The 21,726-nt window shown below is 30.8% G+C and overlaps 1 protein-coding gene across 1 annotated transcript; it reads left to right on the top strand.

Annotated features, from left to right (window-relative positions):
• The first annotated feature begins 12,730 nt into the window (after window positions 1–12,730).
• Window positions 12,731–13,489, top strand: LOC145292812 (uncharacterized). The gene has a single exon (XM_080138853.1). The coding sequence runs from the start codon at window positions 12,731–12,733 to the stop codon at window positions 13,487–13,489; it is 759 nt and encodes a 252-aa protein (XP_079994979.1).
• Window positions 13,490–21,726: the final 8,237 nt, after the last annotated feature.

Raw genomic sequence — 21,726 nt, 5'->3', positions numbered from 1 at the left:
CATATATATTTTATAAATTACTAACTAGCTCTACTACTTATTGAGCACTTTTGAAGTAAATATTTAAAGTTTACGCATAAATCTATACTTTCGTATAGTAAATTTATGTGAATAAATGAAATAGTTATATATGTATGTATATACATATATACATATATATATGCATGTATATGTATATGTGTATGTATATTTATATGTATATATAAATTCTTAAAAATTGACCATACAGGAAGAAAAAATAATGGATTATTCGTCTGTTTAGTAGGTTTTATGTAAACGGCTATTTTCGATCGTGGAGTATATATCGCCAACTCCTAGTTTGTCTTGGATATTAAGAATAATAAAAAAATCGTTTTTTTTTAAATTTCCTTATTGTAGTTATTCTATTTGTAAATTAGTGGACTGTTTTTATTCCGGGTATTATCTAGCTAATGCACTTCCATCATCGGAGATTACACACTGCTTTAGAGCTAACCTATCGACGATATTTTTTATGCGTAAAGTTATTTTAACTGATCTGAGGTTTATATTATCTGCATTGCTAGTAAATGAATTGTTCAAATAAATAAGGATTGATGTTTAATAATGAAGTGTTTTTTTTATTTTGGACAACCGATAACGTTTCGCGAGTCAAATAAAACCTTTAATCACTGCATCTAACACAAACACGCGCCCTCATATCTATCTATCTATCTATCTATCTATCTATCTCTCTCTCTCTCTCTCTCTCTCTATATATATATATATATATATATATATATATATATATATATGGATTTTTAAATGCCAAAAACAATGCGAAAAAGACCAGAATCATGAGAGAAAATTAACAAACCCCAGCTAACATTATTACTGTCACCCAAATAGAGATAGAACCTCGTCACATATTTGTGTCCATAGAAATATCCCAAAACAATATATACTAAACTTTACTAATAAAAACGGCAAACTCCCCATTTTTTACCAACTGATCAAAACTCACAAAAATAACCCACACACACAAATCTAACACATAGTTTGTAGTTTCAACAAACTCCTCTATAAGATCCCGTGGCTCCTCTCTAGACTACTTAAACCCTTACTCCCTACCTTTCCAGTCCATGTCAACAGCTCTGACCAAGTCATCGACAGGCTTAACAGGTTATCACCCCAACAATTGAGGCTTAACAGATATTCCTTCAGCCTGGGCGTTGTCTCCCTGTACACTTCCATCCCGGCACACCCTGCCGTCAACCTCATGGCCGACATCATATCCTTCAATAACTTACCCTGTTTCGGAATAACCGCTGACGACATGCACCAACTTCTCTGAGTGATTGTTGGCAACACATACTTCACATTTTTAAACCACACCTATAAACAAATGTCTGGCCTACGCATGGGCTCTAGCCTCTTCGGTCTCCTCGCTAATGGTTATATGGATAGACTCGAATGACAAGCACTTAGCACTTGCAACTCCGATCTTCTCTTCACGAGATATATAGATGGCATCCTCATACTCACATGCTCCCGTGAAGAAGGTCTCAAGATCTTTAACACATTTAACAATGCTGACCCCCACCTACAGTTCACCATAGAACACCCAGATTAATATGGCTCTCTCTCATTCCTCGATTTTAAACTTAACACCAAGGAAAACGGTTCTATATACACAGAATTCTACAGGAAACCCATCTGCAGACGTTTATTTTACACTTTAGATGCGCCTTTCCCCTCAAAGACAAAATGAGCTATGCACACACACATATTTCACGCATACACAACAAGTGCATTAACACGCCCGACAAAATGCTGCACATTTATAACTTCCTACACACTCTCTCAATAAATGGCTATCCTAATCCCACCTTATCCTCACTCAGAAAAAGAAAAAAAACGCCAACGCCAAACTCTCTCAAATACCTCTTACCTCAAGCTCCCCTTCTTTAACGACAGAATCTCCTCAGCTGTCCATAGAACCATACATCCTGTGAAGATAGACATACAACTTATCCACACCGGAACCAACTTAATACATCATTTAACACGGAAAAACCAACCACATATACCCGACGCTTGCTCCCTATCTAACTGCCCCATCATAGATACAGGCCTATGTTTGCGTACCCACGTGGTCTATGACCTGCAATGCACTTAATGCAACAAATTCTACATGGGGAGTCCACTAGACCACAACACCAACGCATAAAAGAAAATATAAACACTAGAATATCCTCACTCCACAGGCATATTATGTCATGCAACAGCACACAACGTAACATTCGCGTTTGTACCCTTGCCTCAGTCAGAAACTTCGGAAATTTTAGAATTGCCGAAGCACTCTTATTTCGAAACACAAACTTTCATTGAATAACAGGGTGGAACTGAGCTTTCTCTTTATCCTTGTATCCCTAATAACAAGAGCTCCATAGCAACAACTATACACAAATTATTAAATATAAAAATATAAATATTAATTGAAGTATATTTAATCCAATAAATAATAAAAACGGAGTCAATAGTAAAAAAATACAAATTAAATTAAATTAAATTATATAAATAAAAAATATATATAATCAAAAAAATGTACTGAACATGGTGTATAAATTACCAGGAAAGTTCCAGACAGATAACCTTGGGCAAGGATTGGCCAGTATCGACAACTTAGTGGCGATCAGTATAATATATCGATACGTCAGGTGTATGAATGTGAAAAACATTAAGAATGTTGTCAGTTTTAAAATTGAGCTTACCAATTTATAATCGAACTTTTGAATTGAAAAATTTAAAAGAAACAAACTGGGATGAAATAGCAAGGGAGCAAGAGTTACATGTTTACAAAATTAACATAGATGTAACAGAAGATGATGTCAATCAATGCAAGGAAATACTTCCTGTCATATTATACTCAGTAGGTTATTGGTGTCATGCAGTTTTCAAAAAACTGAAATGCAATAGCTGCAAAAATGTAATACCCGGGAGAGAGGCTGTTGAAGAAATAGCTGAATTAAACAGCTACTTTCAGGGTATTAATAGAGGTTCTCTACTATAGCCAAATGATATAAGTAATACTTTTATCTGATATAATTATATAGTTATAAACAAACTCACAAAATGCGATTCTTTTTTAGATTCGAGTTATTAGAAAAAATTAGCCATGTACATAACTTTAAATATTTTGGCTGATCAAAATCGATTATTTAATGTTGACCCTTGTGATTAGGGTCACACTATTCAGCAAATTGAAAAAAATGATGATATGGGTGTTCATCAGATTTCCTTATAAACAATTTTTGAGAGGGACAATATTAGAAAAATATATATCAGCAAAAGAAAAAATTCAAATATTTAATTAAATTCTACTACAGATTTTCGAAAAGTTTTAATATTCAATGTTTGAAATATGTCTGCCTTAGTAACTTTGTTTATACTAACATTTGTTTACATTTAATTTTTAACTTATCGTGTGTTATTCAGTTAAACTAATTGTTCGTTATTCGGTTAAACTAATTTATTGTTCGTTTTTCAGTTAAACTAATTTAGTGGTCGTTTTTCAGTTAAACTAATTTATTGGTCGTTTTTCAGTTAAACTAATTTATGGTTCGTATTACAGTTAAACAAATTCATCGTTCGTTTTTCAGTTTGGATTTTTAAAATATTGTTTTTATTATTGAATAATATTTATTATTCATTTTTATTTATTGCTATTGAATAAACTTCAGTTACATACAAATCAAATCGTATTCCTTTTTTTAAAACATTTTAACAACTTTCAATTCGTTTTTCATTATTAATATTTTTATTATTAATATTGAATAAGTTTCAGTACAAAGTATCATGTTCATCTTTTTTAATCCAATTTTGAAGTTGGCTAACGCTTTCTGTAAAAATTGCCTGCTCATTATCGACAGTATGTGTTCCACTTATCTTGCTTGCTAGAACCTATGGCGATGACGTCATTTTTCAGCTGACAGGCCATCTATGACGATAGTCACGATTATATACACCTGCCGATTAAAAGATCGTAGCAGAAGAGCTTATTCACACTTTTTGACTCGTTTTGCTTAAAACCTTACAGTTTATCATTGATGTTCTAGAAACATAAATCTCCTTTTCTTACAAATAGGTATCACTATGGATAATGAGTATATAGATAACGAGTTATAATATAAAATATAAATGTAAGCAACATGAAATAAGGCTAAATGTGTTTGTATATTGTTGCAATAATAACTAGTATAAATTCCAATGTTAAATATTTAATTATTACAAAAGATAGAAAATGTTGGATGAAAACAGACACACAGTTCCTATTATAATACTGCATTTTCCATAAAAGCCGTGGTTTTACAATACGCAGACGGCAACGATTATAACACAGTAGAAATATTTCTTCGCGCCTCTCCTATGCACCTGCGTTTCTTAACCGCCTAACATCATTGATTTTTGTGTTTTTTTCTACTTCCTCGTTGATTCTCACTTCATTCGTTTTCTATCTTTAAGATATTCGCTTTCAAGACGTTTCGAAGATCCACTGTCCTTCACATCGTTTATTTTAATTCATACACTTTTTTATTTATAGTTTTGCATTTATTTTGACCCATCACACAACTTGCTCAATTCAAGTAGCTGCCTTCAGGCGAGAAGCAATTTTTAGTTCTTTTCTGCGGATTATATTTCTGGTTGAATTTTAGAGCCGAGGAAATTGTCTAGTTTTTAATTCCAAATTCCAAAATTATTTTTGGTCGTTTTAATTAAAACAAAAACGATAAAATATAATGTCAACTCAGTGTCGACAATACAAAGTTTGAACATTATGAAAAAGAAAAACGATGTCAGTTCATAGAAAAATATGATAAAATTTCTTATATTTAGTGCGATCTTTATAAATTATCTATTTAAATCTATTTTAAAACATTTATTTTTTTAACACGAAAAAAATCATGTGTGTTAGATGTTTAAACTTACCGTTTACACTCTTGAGTGTTGCTTACTTTCGTCATATCTTGTTTTCATATGCTCCATAAATCACATATTTGTCAAATAATAAGGCATATCATTTTACAAGACAATATATGTTACACATTATATGCAATATTTCATGCACGTATATGTGTCGGTAAGCTCTAACCTTATTTGTGCTTTACTAGCTTCCTCCAAAGAAAAAAATATACATGGGAGTATGAAATTCACAAGCGGTCCCCAGTAACGTGTATAACCCCGTTAGGGGAGATGACGACGTTAGGTTTTTGAAATCTTGTAGAAAGGTGTAAACGTCCTCCTACATATAGCGTCCGGAATCTCCAAATTGGTCACAATTTTAGTAATAACCAAGCTCAAAGTAGCTTAACTTCGGTTATCTGACGAGAACCGGTGTGTCAACGTGATACGCCGTATGATAATGAACGTATATATATATATATATATATATATATATATATATATATATATATATATATATATATATATACATATATATATATATATATATATATATATATATATATGGGGCGTGTGTGTGTGTGTTTGGGATAGTAGTTTATGTCTTTAAATATATAATTGGACGACACCTACTTGTATATTTGTTTTATATTTGCGTTACAATATTAATAAGAATATATTAGTTTACACACGTATATATATATATATATATATATATATGTTGTATAAATGTGTGTATATATAATAATTTTTAATAGTAATTGTACTAATTCTATATGTAATTGTACTTCTCATAATTGCATATAAGCACATACCACAAGCTTAAAACTGACCTAGCTACATAGTGCGGTACTAGAGCTGTGAATTCTTAACTGTTAGGAACGTCATATATTGTGGGGAAATTAAATATACGATTGAATAAATGCATGTAAATTCGAGAGATCTGTTCGCAAATATGTCTTCTGATTTCACAAATATGAGCTGATGAGATTGCACAGATGTGCAAAGGTATGATTTATAAAGCTATAGACATGCATAACAACATTGGATTAAATAAAAACTATTCACAGGTTATTATCACTGAAATAACAATATTTTATATATTAACATATAGAGGGTCTGTACATTTATGAAGTTGTAATATTGAAGAATATATATATATATATATATATATATATTAAAAAATTGCGCCGTTTTAATATCATTATACTATTATTTTAACGTTCATCAATCAGAATCTATGTTCCATGTGTTTACACTGAAAAGTATAATACCGCATAATATTGCAAACAACTTTAAATTTTCAACTAGCCAGTCAGTTTGTGTCAATGGAACTCTCTCCAAAAGGAAAAGAAAAAAAATATTAAAAAAAGAATTACTGTGACAAACTGTTTGTCCTTTATAGAAATCAATAAAAAATAGGTATATCTTTATTAATTTGTAGACTGTTATCTTTATCTCCTATAATAATTGGAGTGCGACAAGAGCGAACAAACAAGCGAGAGAGTGAGAGAAAGTGAGAGATGAGAGTAGAGAAGAATATATACAGAGGGGGAGAGGGAAAAGTGAGAGAGACAATAAAAACGGTTGACGTCGAAATATGTTTGTTTATTTTCCTGCAGAAACGGAAATGTAAAAATCGAGAGACAGACACACACAGAGAAAGAGAAAGAAAGATATAGCAAATAAAAACTGTTGCTATTAAATGCTTGTTTTTTTTTCGGCATGAAAATATGTACAAAGCGAGCGAGAGAAAAAGATAGGAAATAAAAAAAAATGTTGATAATCTTGACGCCATTAAATGTAATTGTTTTTTCTTCGGCATAGCCATATTTTTTCCTTTTGGCTTAAAAGAATGACAAGGGTGGGAGAGAGAGAGAGAGAAAGAGAACGCGAGAGAGAGGGTTGTGAAGTATATATACAGAGAAAGAGGAAGAAAGAGAGAAAGAAGTGATAAATGGTAAATATATTGTGGTTGCTGTAAAATTTAAAAAAATAACGTAGCAGTTTACTCAGAAAGTTAAAGTAGGTATTATTGTGACGCCGTATCGAATGCTACATTAGCGTTCGTTTCGCATGCGAATACCGTTAACCGGAAATATACGAATGTTCAGATACTAGCCAATTAGTTGAGCGGAACTAGTTTGAAGATATTTTATTATTTTTGAACGGAAAAGGGAAAACTTTTATGTCGATAAGTTTATGATCTAGTTACGAAGGCTGAAGTACACTATATGTATAATGTTTGTATGTTCTCCCGGTGTTGAATAGAGCGTTATGAGCACTTGATATTTTAGGGAAAAATAAGAACCACTTTATCTAAAGTTATTGGCGATTTTTATGATGTTACTCTTACGATACCATCTAGGATTTTCTCATAACGATTAAATGTTTCGAAAATGTCGGTCTAAAATTGCATAATATAGTTCTTAATAGTCTACATATAATAAATTTGTTGTTGTTGTTGTTGGGCATTCACTTTTGGTTTGACAGTTGCATTTCATATTTGTTGTTAGTTTAATCTGTTGATATTCCTAATATTATGTGGTTTAATATACTGCCTATGTTTATTCATCATACGGTACATATTAACAATAGAATTAAACATTTTTTAAATTTAATTGTTGAAAAATATTATTATTATTATTAGTATTATTATTATTATTATTATTAATGTATTAAGACATAAACATTCTTAAAATACACACTCTAACAATTTAATTGCGTTAGAGGTTGAATGAACGAAAATTAGTAATAATCTCCGATACGTTCCGTAATACACTTTAGTTATAGTTCAGACAGTTTTACACATAAGGGCATTAATGGATAAGGTTTAATGAGTGGGTGCCGTTAGAAGTTAAGTTGAATTTGACTATTTAAGTGTACAGAGCATTTTTACTATTCATACGATGTGTTGCATTAAATTTGAAAACAATCGAGCTACATTCAGCTGGATACATAATTCTTCAGTCGCGCACTTGCAAGAAATAAGCTTTCATCATGGAACTGGCGCTTAGATTTAGTCACAGATACAATGTAGAGGAAATAGTTTATAGTATTTGTAGCAAGACGACCGCATGTCGCTAAAGTTTGTCAAGAGCGATAATAGATTTAGGATGTGACTGTTTCTTGGTAATCTGTTTTGTACGTATCGAAACTAGTTCAAGTTGAATCATTTTAGCCACCGGAGCAAGTTTATTTAAATTATCAAATGCCAAAGATTTTCCTAATCAATTTCATCACAGAACAATATTTTCTCTGTGTTGTGATGTAAATAAATTTGTAAACCGATCGAAAATAATACCTTATTTTGACAGTTACAACTAATATGTTTTATTAATCTGATTATATTCTGGTTCGATTTCTGTACATTTAATAAAGTCTTCTAGGATTATACTGTTGCTGTAGACCTATACTTTAACTAGTTTATATGTGAATATATTTTAAAGCAGTATATTCTAGCAGTATAAAACAATATATAATTAATGTCATAGTTGGCATTGCTATCTTTATTTATTTCTTATATATTCTTGTTATAGTTGAATATCCTTTTCTCATTAATCTCGGCTCTCGTCGACTGTGTTTTATATCGCCTTTTCTTCCTGTCTATCCCGAATATTCTGCGTGTTGGCACGGGAATACTATTCACTTTTTTCTAGTTGTTAGTTTACTTTTCGCAGCTGTATAAGAAAAATATAATTTGCATTGTCATAAATCTATTGTCTCTTTTTCCGCTAGATAAGAATTGATTTGGCCTCTCGGGTAAGCAAGCAAACAAATGAAAACGGGGAAAATAAAAAAAAATAGATGAAGAAATATCGCGTTACATGTAGTCTGCCAAGTTCCTATCTGACAAACGGATGACGCTTTTTCAACGGGAGTATTATTTTTTTATTTGATGAGAGTTCTTTACAAAATCGTTCATAATTTGGGCTGTCTTTTGTAAATCCGATTTCATTTTCACGTTGTTGAAAAAAAATAATAAAGTCAATGAAACGAAATTACGTTGTCAAATGCAAAAAAAAAGTGTTCTTCCACAACAATTGGTTTTATGGTGAAAATAAATTTGAAAAATTGCAAACTTCTATTCGTACTAGCTCGACCACACACACCAAGTCCGTCCACTTTCAAACACATACGTGCCTTAACCGTGACTAATGTTATTAATTAAAAATAAGAAAATATGGCTATTGTAAGAATTAAACATACGGAAAGTGGTGTATGATTTTACCTAGCTAAATAATTATCGGAGTACAAAGTTTAATGATATTGATTAAACCCAACGATTGATTTAGAACGGGGCCTTCTAATTTCGTTTCTAGCTCTTTTCTTTCAAAGTCGAAATAATAAAATTAAATATGGAACGGGTGAGGTATTTTTGTATGGGCTAGGAGAAACATATATAGTGAGAGATTGAAGACATACACACATAAATAGATGGTTTCGTTTCACCGGCTATACCGTTCCAAAAGTACAACTACTACAGGGTATCCCCTGGACAAATTTTCCAATCCCGATATGTCGTCTGGAAATATGAAAGTATAGAGAAATACACACCCGGAAGTAAGGTACATCCTTTTGTATTAATTCTGAGCAGTAAACATATTACCTCAACCACTATCTTCATAATATAATACACGCGTATTCTTTTGTCTGGGTTTTAGTTTCCAGTTTAATTGCCGGTAAATAAATAGGGCGCTTTATTTGTTTTTAAACAGATATACGTGAATTTCCCGATAATATTATTAGTTTTAATATCATTATTGAACGAAAATCATTTTTAAAGTTCTACACCTAACATCACAATACTATACATAATTGATTACCTGATCACAAGTTTCTTGTTTTTCACTACAATGTTTACCTAATTTTTTACTGGATATATTGGAATATAAGATATAAACCATAAATATCGAATGTGTATCTGAAAAGTATATAATAACTACGGCTACGACAACAGAATATTCTTTTAATTGTTTTGACTTTCGCGTATATATCCGTCACAGTGAGACACGGTTAATCAACTGAGAACCACATCACTCTATAGAAAAGCATGAGAGATCTCAAACATATCACACTCGATAGTGAAAACAGTGAAAAGAATATGCTGTAGGCATAGTCCTAATAATTATGCATGGACATAATAAAAACCAATAAAATTTTACTGTTATAATTAATTCTATTTGATGAAAAATCTTTAAATACGTGTGTCAACTAATTCGAATTTTATTATCTAGATTTTTCGGACGACTTTTCTCAGATCGAGTGTTCTTGTCACAAAGTTGCAGTCGAGTTTACTCTCAACCTTCCTCAGGTGTATCTTGCCAAACACGCCGTGTAATGAATAAAGTACTAATAAGTAACATTTAGTTATAAGTGTCACTATTCTGTATGTTTAAATGTTATGCATTGGTGAAGGCGATACTGAATTAAAAAGAAAACAAAAATGTTTATTATTTTACGGATATACTAGACCGAACCCGCACATGATTGTTACTTTAAAGTATGTATAGTCCAATGTATCGTGCAGATTCCCGAGTTCAGCAGAAATGTTTCAAAGTTCGGAAAAATAAGGCTGAAGAACGATGGAGATAACATCTACGGAAAATAGTGGAAGTAACATTTTAGATCAAAATGATAGTTTAAATAATGCATATAATACAAATCATTAAACTGCATTAAATTATTAAAATATAATATCCTAGAAAGATTAAAAAGTAATTAGTTGGAAAAAGAAAAAAATGAAATTGCATAAGAATATGTAATAACTGCATTTCATGAAACAATATTGAAAATTTATTTGGTTCAAATTACACAAGAACACTAATCAGAAACATTTATTCCATGTATGCTAACAGGTCAATCGGTGTTGCCAGATAGTACATACAGCTTAAATATTATACTTTGATCAACACTGATTTCGTTTTGATTATTATGAGTTAAATTTTCTATTGATTATTATATTGATCCCAATTTATGTAGTAATAATTTGAAAAGTAAAAAAAAAATTATCGGTAAGAATCGAAACCGACACAATCATCACTCCAGCCATCGTTGATATTTAGCGCTTCAAACCTCATCGTTACCGTCTTAAGTATCGCCACATGAAGAAAAACGTGCATGTACCCATGTCCACACAAATTCAGACCACTTATATAAATATCAGCACTTTTTCTTTTATTTGGACCGTTAGAAGATATTTTTACAGGCGACAAAACTGAATCCAAAAGTTTTCGATGTACAAATAACACATACACACAGACACACACATACACACATACACACCCAGAGACACACACACAGACACACACATACACACACACACACACACACACACACATATATATATATATATATATATATATATATATATATATATATATATAAATTTTATCATTATTATTTGGGGTAAACAGTTACATATGGTCTCTACAATTAGCCATCTATTCCAGTAAAAGAGACTTTATCAGGCGACCTGAAACCTCTCGACGCTAAAAAAAAAAAAAAATGAAAAATGGGATAGATTAGAAAGAAATTAAAGGAAAATGGAGCTCTTCAAAAAAAGTATAAAAAGTTCATGAATAATTCATAAAGGGATATATATATATATATATATATATATATATATATATATATATATGTAAGTGAACGTGTCTGTGTTTCTGTGTGTCTGTCTGTATGCGTGTACATTTTCCTACGCAATAACTTTGTCAACTTTCAGTCTGCAGACACGAAATTTGATATACAGAGTACTGAGATTTGAGAAAGTCTCTGTAATCGGATTTTGGCTAGAAATTTGGCTTTAAGGGGTCAAAGTTCAACGATATTATCTTTGAGAAATCTATAAATCTCCTCCGACAATTGTGAGTTCAAACGCTTGAAATGTTAGATAAAGGTTCCTTGTACACGGATCTAACCTAATAACTTGATTTGAGCCCAAAAGAATAAATGTTAATGGGTCATAGTTAAAAAAAAAAATTGAAAGTTTTTCCTTACACCTCCAAACACCCGGGCAACGCCGGGCACCCATGCTCGTATGTATATATATATATATATATATATATATATATATATATATATATATATATATATATATGATGTATGTTTATCTAAATGGCGGCATTACATATTTAACCATATAAAGTTTTTCTAATAATAAATCAGAGTTATATAAAGTGATAAAATATTTAAAAAAACTATGCAGTATAAAGGGAACAATTAAGAAATTGCAATCAAATCTTAGATTAAATGAAATATGCTCAAATTTGAACTATAAATATATTAATCGGACTTTACTTCAAAATATTTATTTACGTTTGATAAAATAATAGGCTTCAACGATATGCATAGGCTGAAGAATATGAACGTGGAAGACATTCTATTTACAATGAAAAGCAAATGTAACGAACAAATGGTGTATTAATAATGACTTATATGATAACTAATATCACATTGTTTCATTTAATTGCAAAACGGTTATTCAGTTTTAGATTCCTTTCGTAGTTTTTTTCTGTCAAAAATCCGCCAAAAGCGGAATCGTTACGGAATTAACGTCAGATGTAAATACAACAGTGGTGAAATGTTTTCTTACACGATATCAGTATCAGTAAGTGTGAAATAGTCTCTATTTTATTTAAGGTCCTAGAAGTAATATATATATATATATATATATATATATATATATATATATATATATATATATATATATATATATATACACAGTGTGGCCACAAAGTCACGCACCAATGTTAATATTTATTTTTTATTAATATAATTTTTTAATTTTATAATATTTTATTTCAGATCAGACATGCCATTGCCTACAGAGCAGCGCGTAGAAATAGCTTTCTCATCTGGTCGTGATGGTTCAACCAACAGAAGTGTTGCTGAGCAACTCAACAGAAACCATCCTCATGAAAATGTGTCACCCACTTCTGTCGGTCGCTTAATCAACAAATTCAGAGAAACTGGTAGCGTCGTTAACAAAAAGCGAAGTGGGCGTCCAGGTTTATCTGCAGAGACACGTGCACACGTCTTGGAAAAAATTGCAAGCAGTCCAAGGGAGACAGTGCGAAGGGCAGGAGGTGAAATTGGTGTTCCTCATTCAACGATGCAGAAGGTCCTCAAAGCAGAAAAGTTTCATCCTTACAAACTTCACATTATATACAATTTGTACGAGGATGATAGTGACAGACGTTTAGAAATGGATTTATGGTTTCAGGTTCAACTCGAGGAAGATCCTGACTTTGTTAGTCGAAACATGTTATTTAGCGACGAGGCAAATTTCTATGTTAGTGGAGAGGTCAATCGGCAGAACTGCCGATATTATTCGCAAGCCAATCCTCATTTTATGTTGGACAGCAAAGAACACAGCGGTCCCAAGATAATGGTTTGGTGTGGTTTGTGGCGAGACCATGTGTTGGACCTTTTCTTCTGCAATCCGACCATTCCTGGCGAAAGATACCTCAACATGTTGCAAAATGATTTGATACCGCAGTTCGATTTACTTGGAGACGGCAGATCTACTTGGTTTATGCAAGACGGTGCCCCGCCGCATTACGCAACGTGACTGGCTCCACGAGAATCTCGAAAATTGGATCGAAGAGGTACGGTAGAGTGGTCGCCCAGTTCGCCTGACCTAAACCCCATGGACTTTTATTTCTGGGGCCACATTAAGCAAATTGTTTATTCAACAAGAATTCGTGATATAGATCATCTGAAGAGTCGTATTATTGATGCTTGTCTTCAAATTGATGGTGATGCTGAATTACTGAATCGTGTCTACAGGAACTTTGAATTTCGTATTGGCTCGTGCATAGCTGCAAACGGCGAACATATTGAGGAATTGTAATCCTTGTAAAGAACTTTAAATTTGAATAAATGTTACTACTATAATTTTCTTAATTTTTTAACTCTTTTAATTAACATTGGTGCGTGACTTTATGACCACCCTGTGTATATATATATATATATATATATATATATATATATATATATATATATATATATGCGTGTGTGTGTGTGTGTGTGTGTGTAGTTGGGATTTAGTAATGCTTACTAGAGTAAAATTGTATTTTAAAGATAATTTTTATGAGATTCGGTGAAATATATTCGTATAAATTCTACATATTGTTCTATAACCGGAAGCGCTAAGGTCTATTTCGTATTTGGCCTTTTTTATTTTTTAAAACCAAAGACATATAAGCATGTTCACTATGAGGTTTATAAAATAATACTTTAACATACCCGCACACAGACACACACACACACACACACACACACACACATATATATATATATATATATATATATATTCTTTGAAGTTTTTAATCTTTAAAACTATAAAAAAAATATTTTTTATCATTCGTTAGAAAACCATCTAGTCAGTAAGTTATTTTATCACCTGCAGTCACTGCATCAACTCGCTCTCGAAGTTATTATATTACCAATAATTTTTTTTCAAGGGATCATCACTTATCTACCATGAAACACTGTTTCGGGGATTTAAAACAAAACAGTATATTACCTTATGGCTCCCCAGTAGTGTTGATCAAACACCACCACCCTTCATCTTAGGAAGAAGACACGATACAAACATTTGATCCAATTTCCTATTCTTAATTGCAGTTACTAACCTTTTCATGCTATAAAAATGAATTTCTTACCCGTGTGATCCATCAATTTCCACATTTAAAATGGATATATTTTTTAATTTATCAGTCTTGTAATTATAAGATTACGGATTAATCCATTTTGTTTAAAATTAGATATATAAATGTTAAAACTATTTTTACACACACGCACACAAACACACACACACACACCCATACACACACACACACATATATATATATATATATATATATATATATATATATATATATATATATATATATATATATATTTGTAATCATCGGCATACAATCCGGTTTCATCAGTGGCGTATACTAGCACCTCTCCCAAGCCGAGGATTGAACCTAGAACCATTGCTCTATTATTAGGAATGTATATTTTTCATTAGACAGCACGTAGAATAATATTAAAAGTTTGGTATATATGCAGTGTTTGGGGGCCTATGCTCCACCCGTAACATGCGTCTTGGATCCAGACATCGTCAAGTACGGAAAATGAGTCAGAATTTAGAATAGATAGTCACAACTGACATCAGAACAAATGACATTTACACGAATGCTACGATATATTACGGGTTCAAATTATAGAAGGCGGGGTAAAAGACGTATGTATTCAGAAATAGAAACACTAACTTAAAAAAGTGTTTTGTATATACTCATATACACTCACTATTCCATACATATGGACCAGCACCACACACACGCCCACATACTCTCATATTATATATATATATATATATATATATATATATATATATATATATATATATATATATATTGTATATAAATATTGTATACTAGCATTTCAGCACGGCGTTGCCAGTGTGTTCAGAACTCTATGTTCAGCAGAAGAAAATTAAAAAAAGTGGCCATTTTTTTTAAATTTTGAACCCTATTATGCCCCCTTAACGTTTATTGTTTTGGGCTCAAATAAAGTTAGTAAGTGTCCAAGAAATCTATATCTAAAATTCCAAGTGTTTAAACTCAGAATTATCGGAGGAGTTTGGTAGAGTTCTCTTAACAGCCAAATTCTGGCCAAAAACCGATCACATAGATTTTTCTACATCTCAGTACACTGTATATCAAATATCGAGTCTGCAGACTTAAAATTGACAGAGTTATTGCGTAGGGCAATGTACACACAAACACATAAACACGTTCACTTACATATATATATATATATATAAATATATATATATATATATATATATATATATATATATATATATATATATATATATATATATATATATACACTAGCATTTCTAGTTGCCCGGGTGTTTGGATATGTATGCTAAGAAAAAATAACAAGAAAAAAACAAAAATAGTCAATCTTTTTAAATTTGAACCCTATTTTACCCCCTTAAAATGTACTCTTTTGGGTTTAAATTGAGTTATTAAATTTGATCCATGTCCAAGGAACCTATACTAAAATTTGAAGTGTATATATCGAAAATTGTTGGGGGAGTTTGGTAGAGTTGTCAAACGTCAATGCGTTGAACTTTGACCCCTTAACAGCCTAATTTCTGGCCGAACCCCCATCACGTAGATTTTTCCAATCACGGTACCCTGTATATCAAATTTCGAGTCTGTAGATTAAAAATTAACAAAGTTATTGCAAAGGAAAATGTACACAGGCACACGGACAGACAGAAACAGACACAGGCCCGTTCACTTATATATATATATATATATATATATATATATATATATATATATATATATATATATATATATATATATATATATATAATATCCCCCAAGTCTTTCGACTTGATGGAGGGGATACTATATATTGATGTTACGGTTTCAAATGATCTGAAATAAGAGCAAGGTGGGACTTGATTCCAAATGTTTCTCATGTGTTGTATATCCTCTCTTTTGGAAATGGTGTACGATTATGTATATCTCCAGTATCGAAGATTTATGCAGTTTGAAATTTACTTCATGTATTTAAAACTAATGAGAAGAGACATAACATATAATAAATATTTGGAAACAAGTCTCCCTTTTTCTGTTATTTCAGATCATTAGAAACTATAGCAGCAAGTTTTAGTCTTCCCTCCCTTAAGCCCAGATGTTTTGAGGAAATATCAAATATTTTGTGAATCAACGCCATTAATTGACAACATCCATATATTTTAAAATTATTATTATTATAGGTTTTCGATAATGCGTAAAACGAAAATAACGGTTTCAAATTTCTGGAAACGAATAGTTTCAAAGATATGAAGAAATGAGTTTCCAGAAGTGGGGGAACACTTCTCTGTTACAATTCTACGTAAAATGAACGCCCGCTTTTTAGCTATGTTTTTTGGGAAGTAGGGCGTATCTTGTTTTATTAGGGTGGTGTATATTTGGTAATTTTGACCAGATAGACAAACACAAAACTTCCTAAAAAAATATGTTCTATAGGTTTTTGGATATGCTGAAAACGAATATCGCATCTCAATTTTCTGCATGTAAGTATTTTCCAGGTACTCCACAATGTAATTCCTTGTGTTATTATTTGTGAACATTGTTGTGCGAGCAAGCGCGCATATTTTGCTTAATACTCGAAAAAATGATTATTTGCGGAAAATTTAAATGCGTTATTATTTTTCAGCACACCTGAACACCTAGAGAAAACAATTTTTTAACAGCTCCTTAGAAAACAGCCCATCCCTCAAAAAATAGTTGCTATAAACTGGGTGCTTATTTTACGTAAAATAAACATGCAAAAGTCATCCCCCACTTTTTAACCTATTTTTCTGTCTTGGAAACTACTCGTGTCCTGGAATTATTTATGTTATTTTCGTTTTCACAACTCTTGAAGCCTATAATTCTGGTAATTTAAAAATATTTTTGAATGGTTGAAAGATACTGTTTTAGTATTTACTGTTACCGTATTTACCAGTAATATAATATATATATATATATATATATATGTGTGTGTGTGTGTGTGTGTGTGTGTACATATAGCATATATTATACATGTGTGTGTATTATATTACTGATAGAGCACAAAATGTTTAAAAAATATACACACACATACATATATACATAAACACGCATATATATATATATATATATATATATATATATATATATATATATATATATTAAGTAATGTGATTTATAATTTAAAAGTTTTAAATTTTTTTAAATTTAAAAAGCAAAATTTAATTAAATTAAAAATCAGTTTCATAAGAAGGAACAACAACAAAGTCAATTATCTGTACGATCGTTTCGGAAATCCGTGCTTTTTATTTGTGGTATACATGAAGTCACGTAGAATAATTATACATAGTTTTTTTGGTAAGCACGGTCTCCTCATCAGCAAATTTAGGAGGATTTCTATTGAATTGAAAAGACACCAAAAATAAACCTAGCATTAAAAGTAAGGCAGATGAATCTGAAAAATTGAAGTAAAAGGTTTGGATATAAAATTTATAAGAAAATTAATAAGGAAATTGGTATAGGTTAGAGATAGAAATGAGTAGAAAAAATATATATATTTTTGAATTTACATAATAAATTTGATTTAAAAATATATATATATATATAATTACCTTTTGGTTTTCCTTTTTTTTTTTTTTTTTTTTTTTTTGAAATCAGGAACTGTATTTAAAGTAGTCATTTAGATGTTTGCTATAGCTTTTTATTTTATTGAATGATGAATTTTAAAAGGGCGACGCTCGTGCAGTAAATTGTTTCCGTTAGCGTATTTTGATTTAGAGACGCTACAGTTAATATCTATAGAGAGAGAGTTTTTTTTTTTTTTTTTTTTTTTTCTTTTTTTTTTTGCAAGTTTTTAAGGGGAGATAATTGTCATGGCTTTATTTATTATTTGATTTACGAGTCTAAGGGCGGTAATTGGTTTAACTTAATTTATTAAAAAAAAAAAAAATCTATTTTTACTAATGAGTAATTTTTAATGATTTAAGGTGGTTTATATTTATTAAATTTAAACCAACGTTTATGATTACACGATAGAAGCTCGTGTCTTGAATTTACTAGTTTGGTTGTGCTTTTTATATCTTTATATTTTAAAATTTTTACGGTTTCTTTTGTACATAATGTACAAAATTTATCTCCTGGTTTATATGATTTGCAAGTCTCAATTATTTGCCATTTTAAGTTGAAAGAAATATTGCTATTTTTTAGTTGCCAAATATAGTTGGATAGAGTAGTTTGGTTTGATAGAGAGTTATTTTTAAAAGAATGTTTGTGCGTTGAAATTCTATGTTTTATTGGGCCAGATGTGGAACCAATATATATTACCTCTTGATTATTATGATTATTTTCCGTTAGGTCTATTGTTGGATTATAATGTGGTGGGTTGGTTAATAATTGATCGGTAGATTGATTTAAGTTGGTGTTATTATTTAATTCGGTAGTTGAGTTATGGCTATTGATAGGTTCTTGTATATTTGGAGTTTTTGATACTGTGCAGCTATAGATAACATTTTTAATTTTACATGAGCCTTGTAGGGGACATTTATTTTTTCTTCTACAGTTACAGTCCGATGTATTTTGTATAGTTGCATTTTGTAGTTTATTAATTTTATTATTATTAGAGCTAATTATTTTCTGATGAAGGTTAGGCATAGTAGAGTAAGAGACTTTAATTGTGTTCTTATTGAAAATCTTATTATATCTATGGGGGGCTTTAAAGTTCTTATCTAATATTTTAAAAAATTCTCTAGCTATGTTTGTTTCTAGGTTTTTGGAATACGGGGGGTTGAACCATAGGATCTCCTTGTGTCTATTCTTACGTTTGCGGGTTTTAGTCTGTTGTTTATTTATATTATTATCTAATATTTGTAGTTTGGTTTTATCTTTTTTTGTCTCCTGGTTATTTTTCTTAACTCGTATACGGGAAGACATTGCCATATTATATGTTATTACGCTCTTAATAGGTTTATTTTTAATGCAGTTTATGTTTCTATCATTTTCATTTATGAATTTAATTTGTGAATTATATCCAGAGTTTTTAAGGGCTTCATTATAGTATTTTTCATTTTTGGTAAATATTGATTTAGTAGAAGACAGTCTAGAAATTCTTAGAGCGATATTGGGAACTATTGATTTTAATATTGATTTAGGGTGGTTTGATTGATTGTGGACATATAGAAGTGATTGGTTAGGTTTATGGTATGGTTCAAAGGTAGAATTTTCAAGATTTAAGGTTATGTCTAAGAAATTAACAATTTTTTTATTAGGGTCGATTTTTATACTAAGTCCATAATTTTTAATAATTTATGTAGAGCTTTAATTGCATTTTCATAATTTTTATTAGTAGAATTCGTTATGAAAAGTGCATCATCTCTATATAGCCCTCCTTCAAGTTTGAATTGTTTATGGAGTATACAATGTATTTCATTTAAAAGGAAAAGGCCAACTAGATCAGTGACCTGAGTCGAGTCCGTCGATCCCATTAAAATGTTGAAGTGGTTAGGGGTATTTTTCCTGGTCCAATATTTATTATCAAATGTTATTAAAGACTGTCTAGCTATAAGTATTAGTTTAGTTTCGTCTTGAGTTATATTAGTTAATTTTCGTGCCATTAATAGAGATTTATTAAGTAGGATAGGTGATATAGATTGGTAATATGATTCAATGTCAAAAGAAAGAAATTTAATATCATTTTTATTTTGAATATTAGAAAACCAGTCGATTACTTGGTTTGAAGATTGCCATAGTGGGTATTTTATTATGGATTTAATTTTGGGGATAATTCTATCTAATATGTTTTTACTAACCAGTCCTATATCTGATTTAAATTTATATATATATATATATATATATATATATATACAAGTGAAAAGGTATGTTTGTATGTGTATGTATACATCTCCCTGAGAAATAACCGTCATATTTCGGTCAGGCGACTCAAGATTTGACATAAGGAGTATTAAGATTCGCGCAAAAAATTTTCAGCTAAAAATGTTATGTAAAGAAGTCAAAGTTCAACGATTTGACCTTTAAAAACTCTACCAAACTCTTCGCCAATTTCGGGTCTAAACAATAGACATTTTAAATATAGGTTACTTTTACATAGATCAAACTTTTTAATTTGATTTGAGTTCCAAAAAATAAACCTCTTCGTTTTCTACCAAATTACTAAGCGGCTTTCTCCGTTAAACATTTAACATTTTACATAAAGGTTATTCAGAGATAGGGTAAACATTGTAATCAGTTTGGGCCATATTTTAAGCAAAGTTCAAACTATTTAACCATTGCGGTGTTTAGTAAACTACTGAGCCAATTTGGGTTCTGAATATTTGAAATATCTCCATAACGGGTATTCAGACATGCGGCACGCATTTAATCAGTTTTGGGGCGAAAAGTTGAAAGAGTTGACCTTTGCAGATTCTATCAAATTCCTCCGCAGATTTTGGGTCTAAAGACTTGACATTTTAGATGGACGAAACTTGGATGTGGATAACATTTTTTATTTGGATTTGAGACCAAAATAGTAAATATTAACGGAGGTTAAAATTGGTGTCAAAGATTAAAAAAAATGACCTCTGCGATCTCTACGAAAGTGCACTGACAAAGCATAGGGTAACTTATGAACAGTTCATACGGCCCGAGACAAGCCGGACTAAACTACTGCTAGTTTATATATATATATATATATATATATATATATATATATATATATATATATATATATATATATATATATATATACATATATATATATATATTTATATATATATATATATATATATATATATATATATATATATATATATATGAAAAAAAGAAAACGGGAGAAAAGATTCACAGTTCCCCGAAGAGAAACAATGTCTTAGATTTTTCTTTCTGCCGGCACAAAGAAGGTTTCCGCACCGCAATAGAGACATACACCAACATCTTTAAATGGTTTCTGGTGTCCGCTCTATGTATCACCTAAAACCATTCAATTTTATATCTATCGGAACAGCACGAGTTGTCAACGAAATGCTGGCCAATAGCAGAGTCCAAATGCTGCAGAAGGAGGGAGGCTACCAGACCCAATCCTACCTTGTCTGATCTTCGATGGAACATGCTGGTTTATACGAGTCAAAAGATGTAAGAATGTTCGCCCAACATGACCAGCATCGCACTGGCATTTAAATTGATATACAATATTGCTATTTTGGATGTAAGGCAAATATAGGGCAAGGCTAAAAAAGATGACCGT

The sequence above is a fragment of the Euprymna scolopes genome, chromosome 14, assembly GCF_053919585.1.
Source record: "Euprymna scolopes isolate OS-2025 chromosome 14, ASM5391958v1, whole genome shotgun sequence".
In the NCBI taxonomy this organism is placed as follows: Eukaryota; Metazoa; Mollusca; class Cephalopoda; order Sepiida; family Sepiolidae; genus Euprymna; species Euprymna scolopes.
This window is presented reverse-complemented; position numbering and strand designations above follow the sequence as displayed.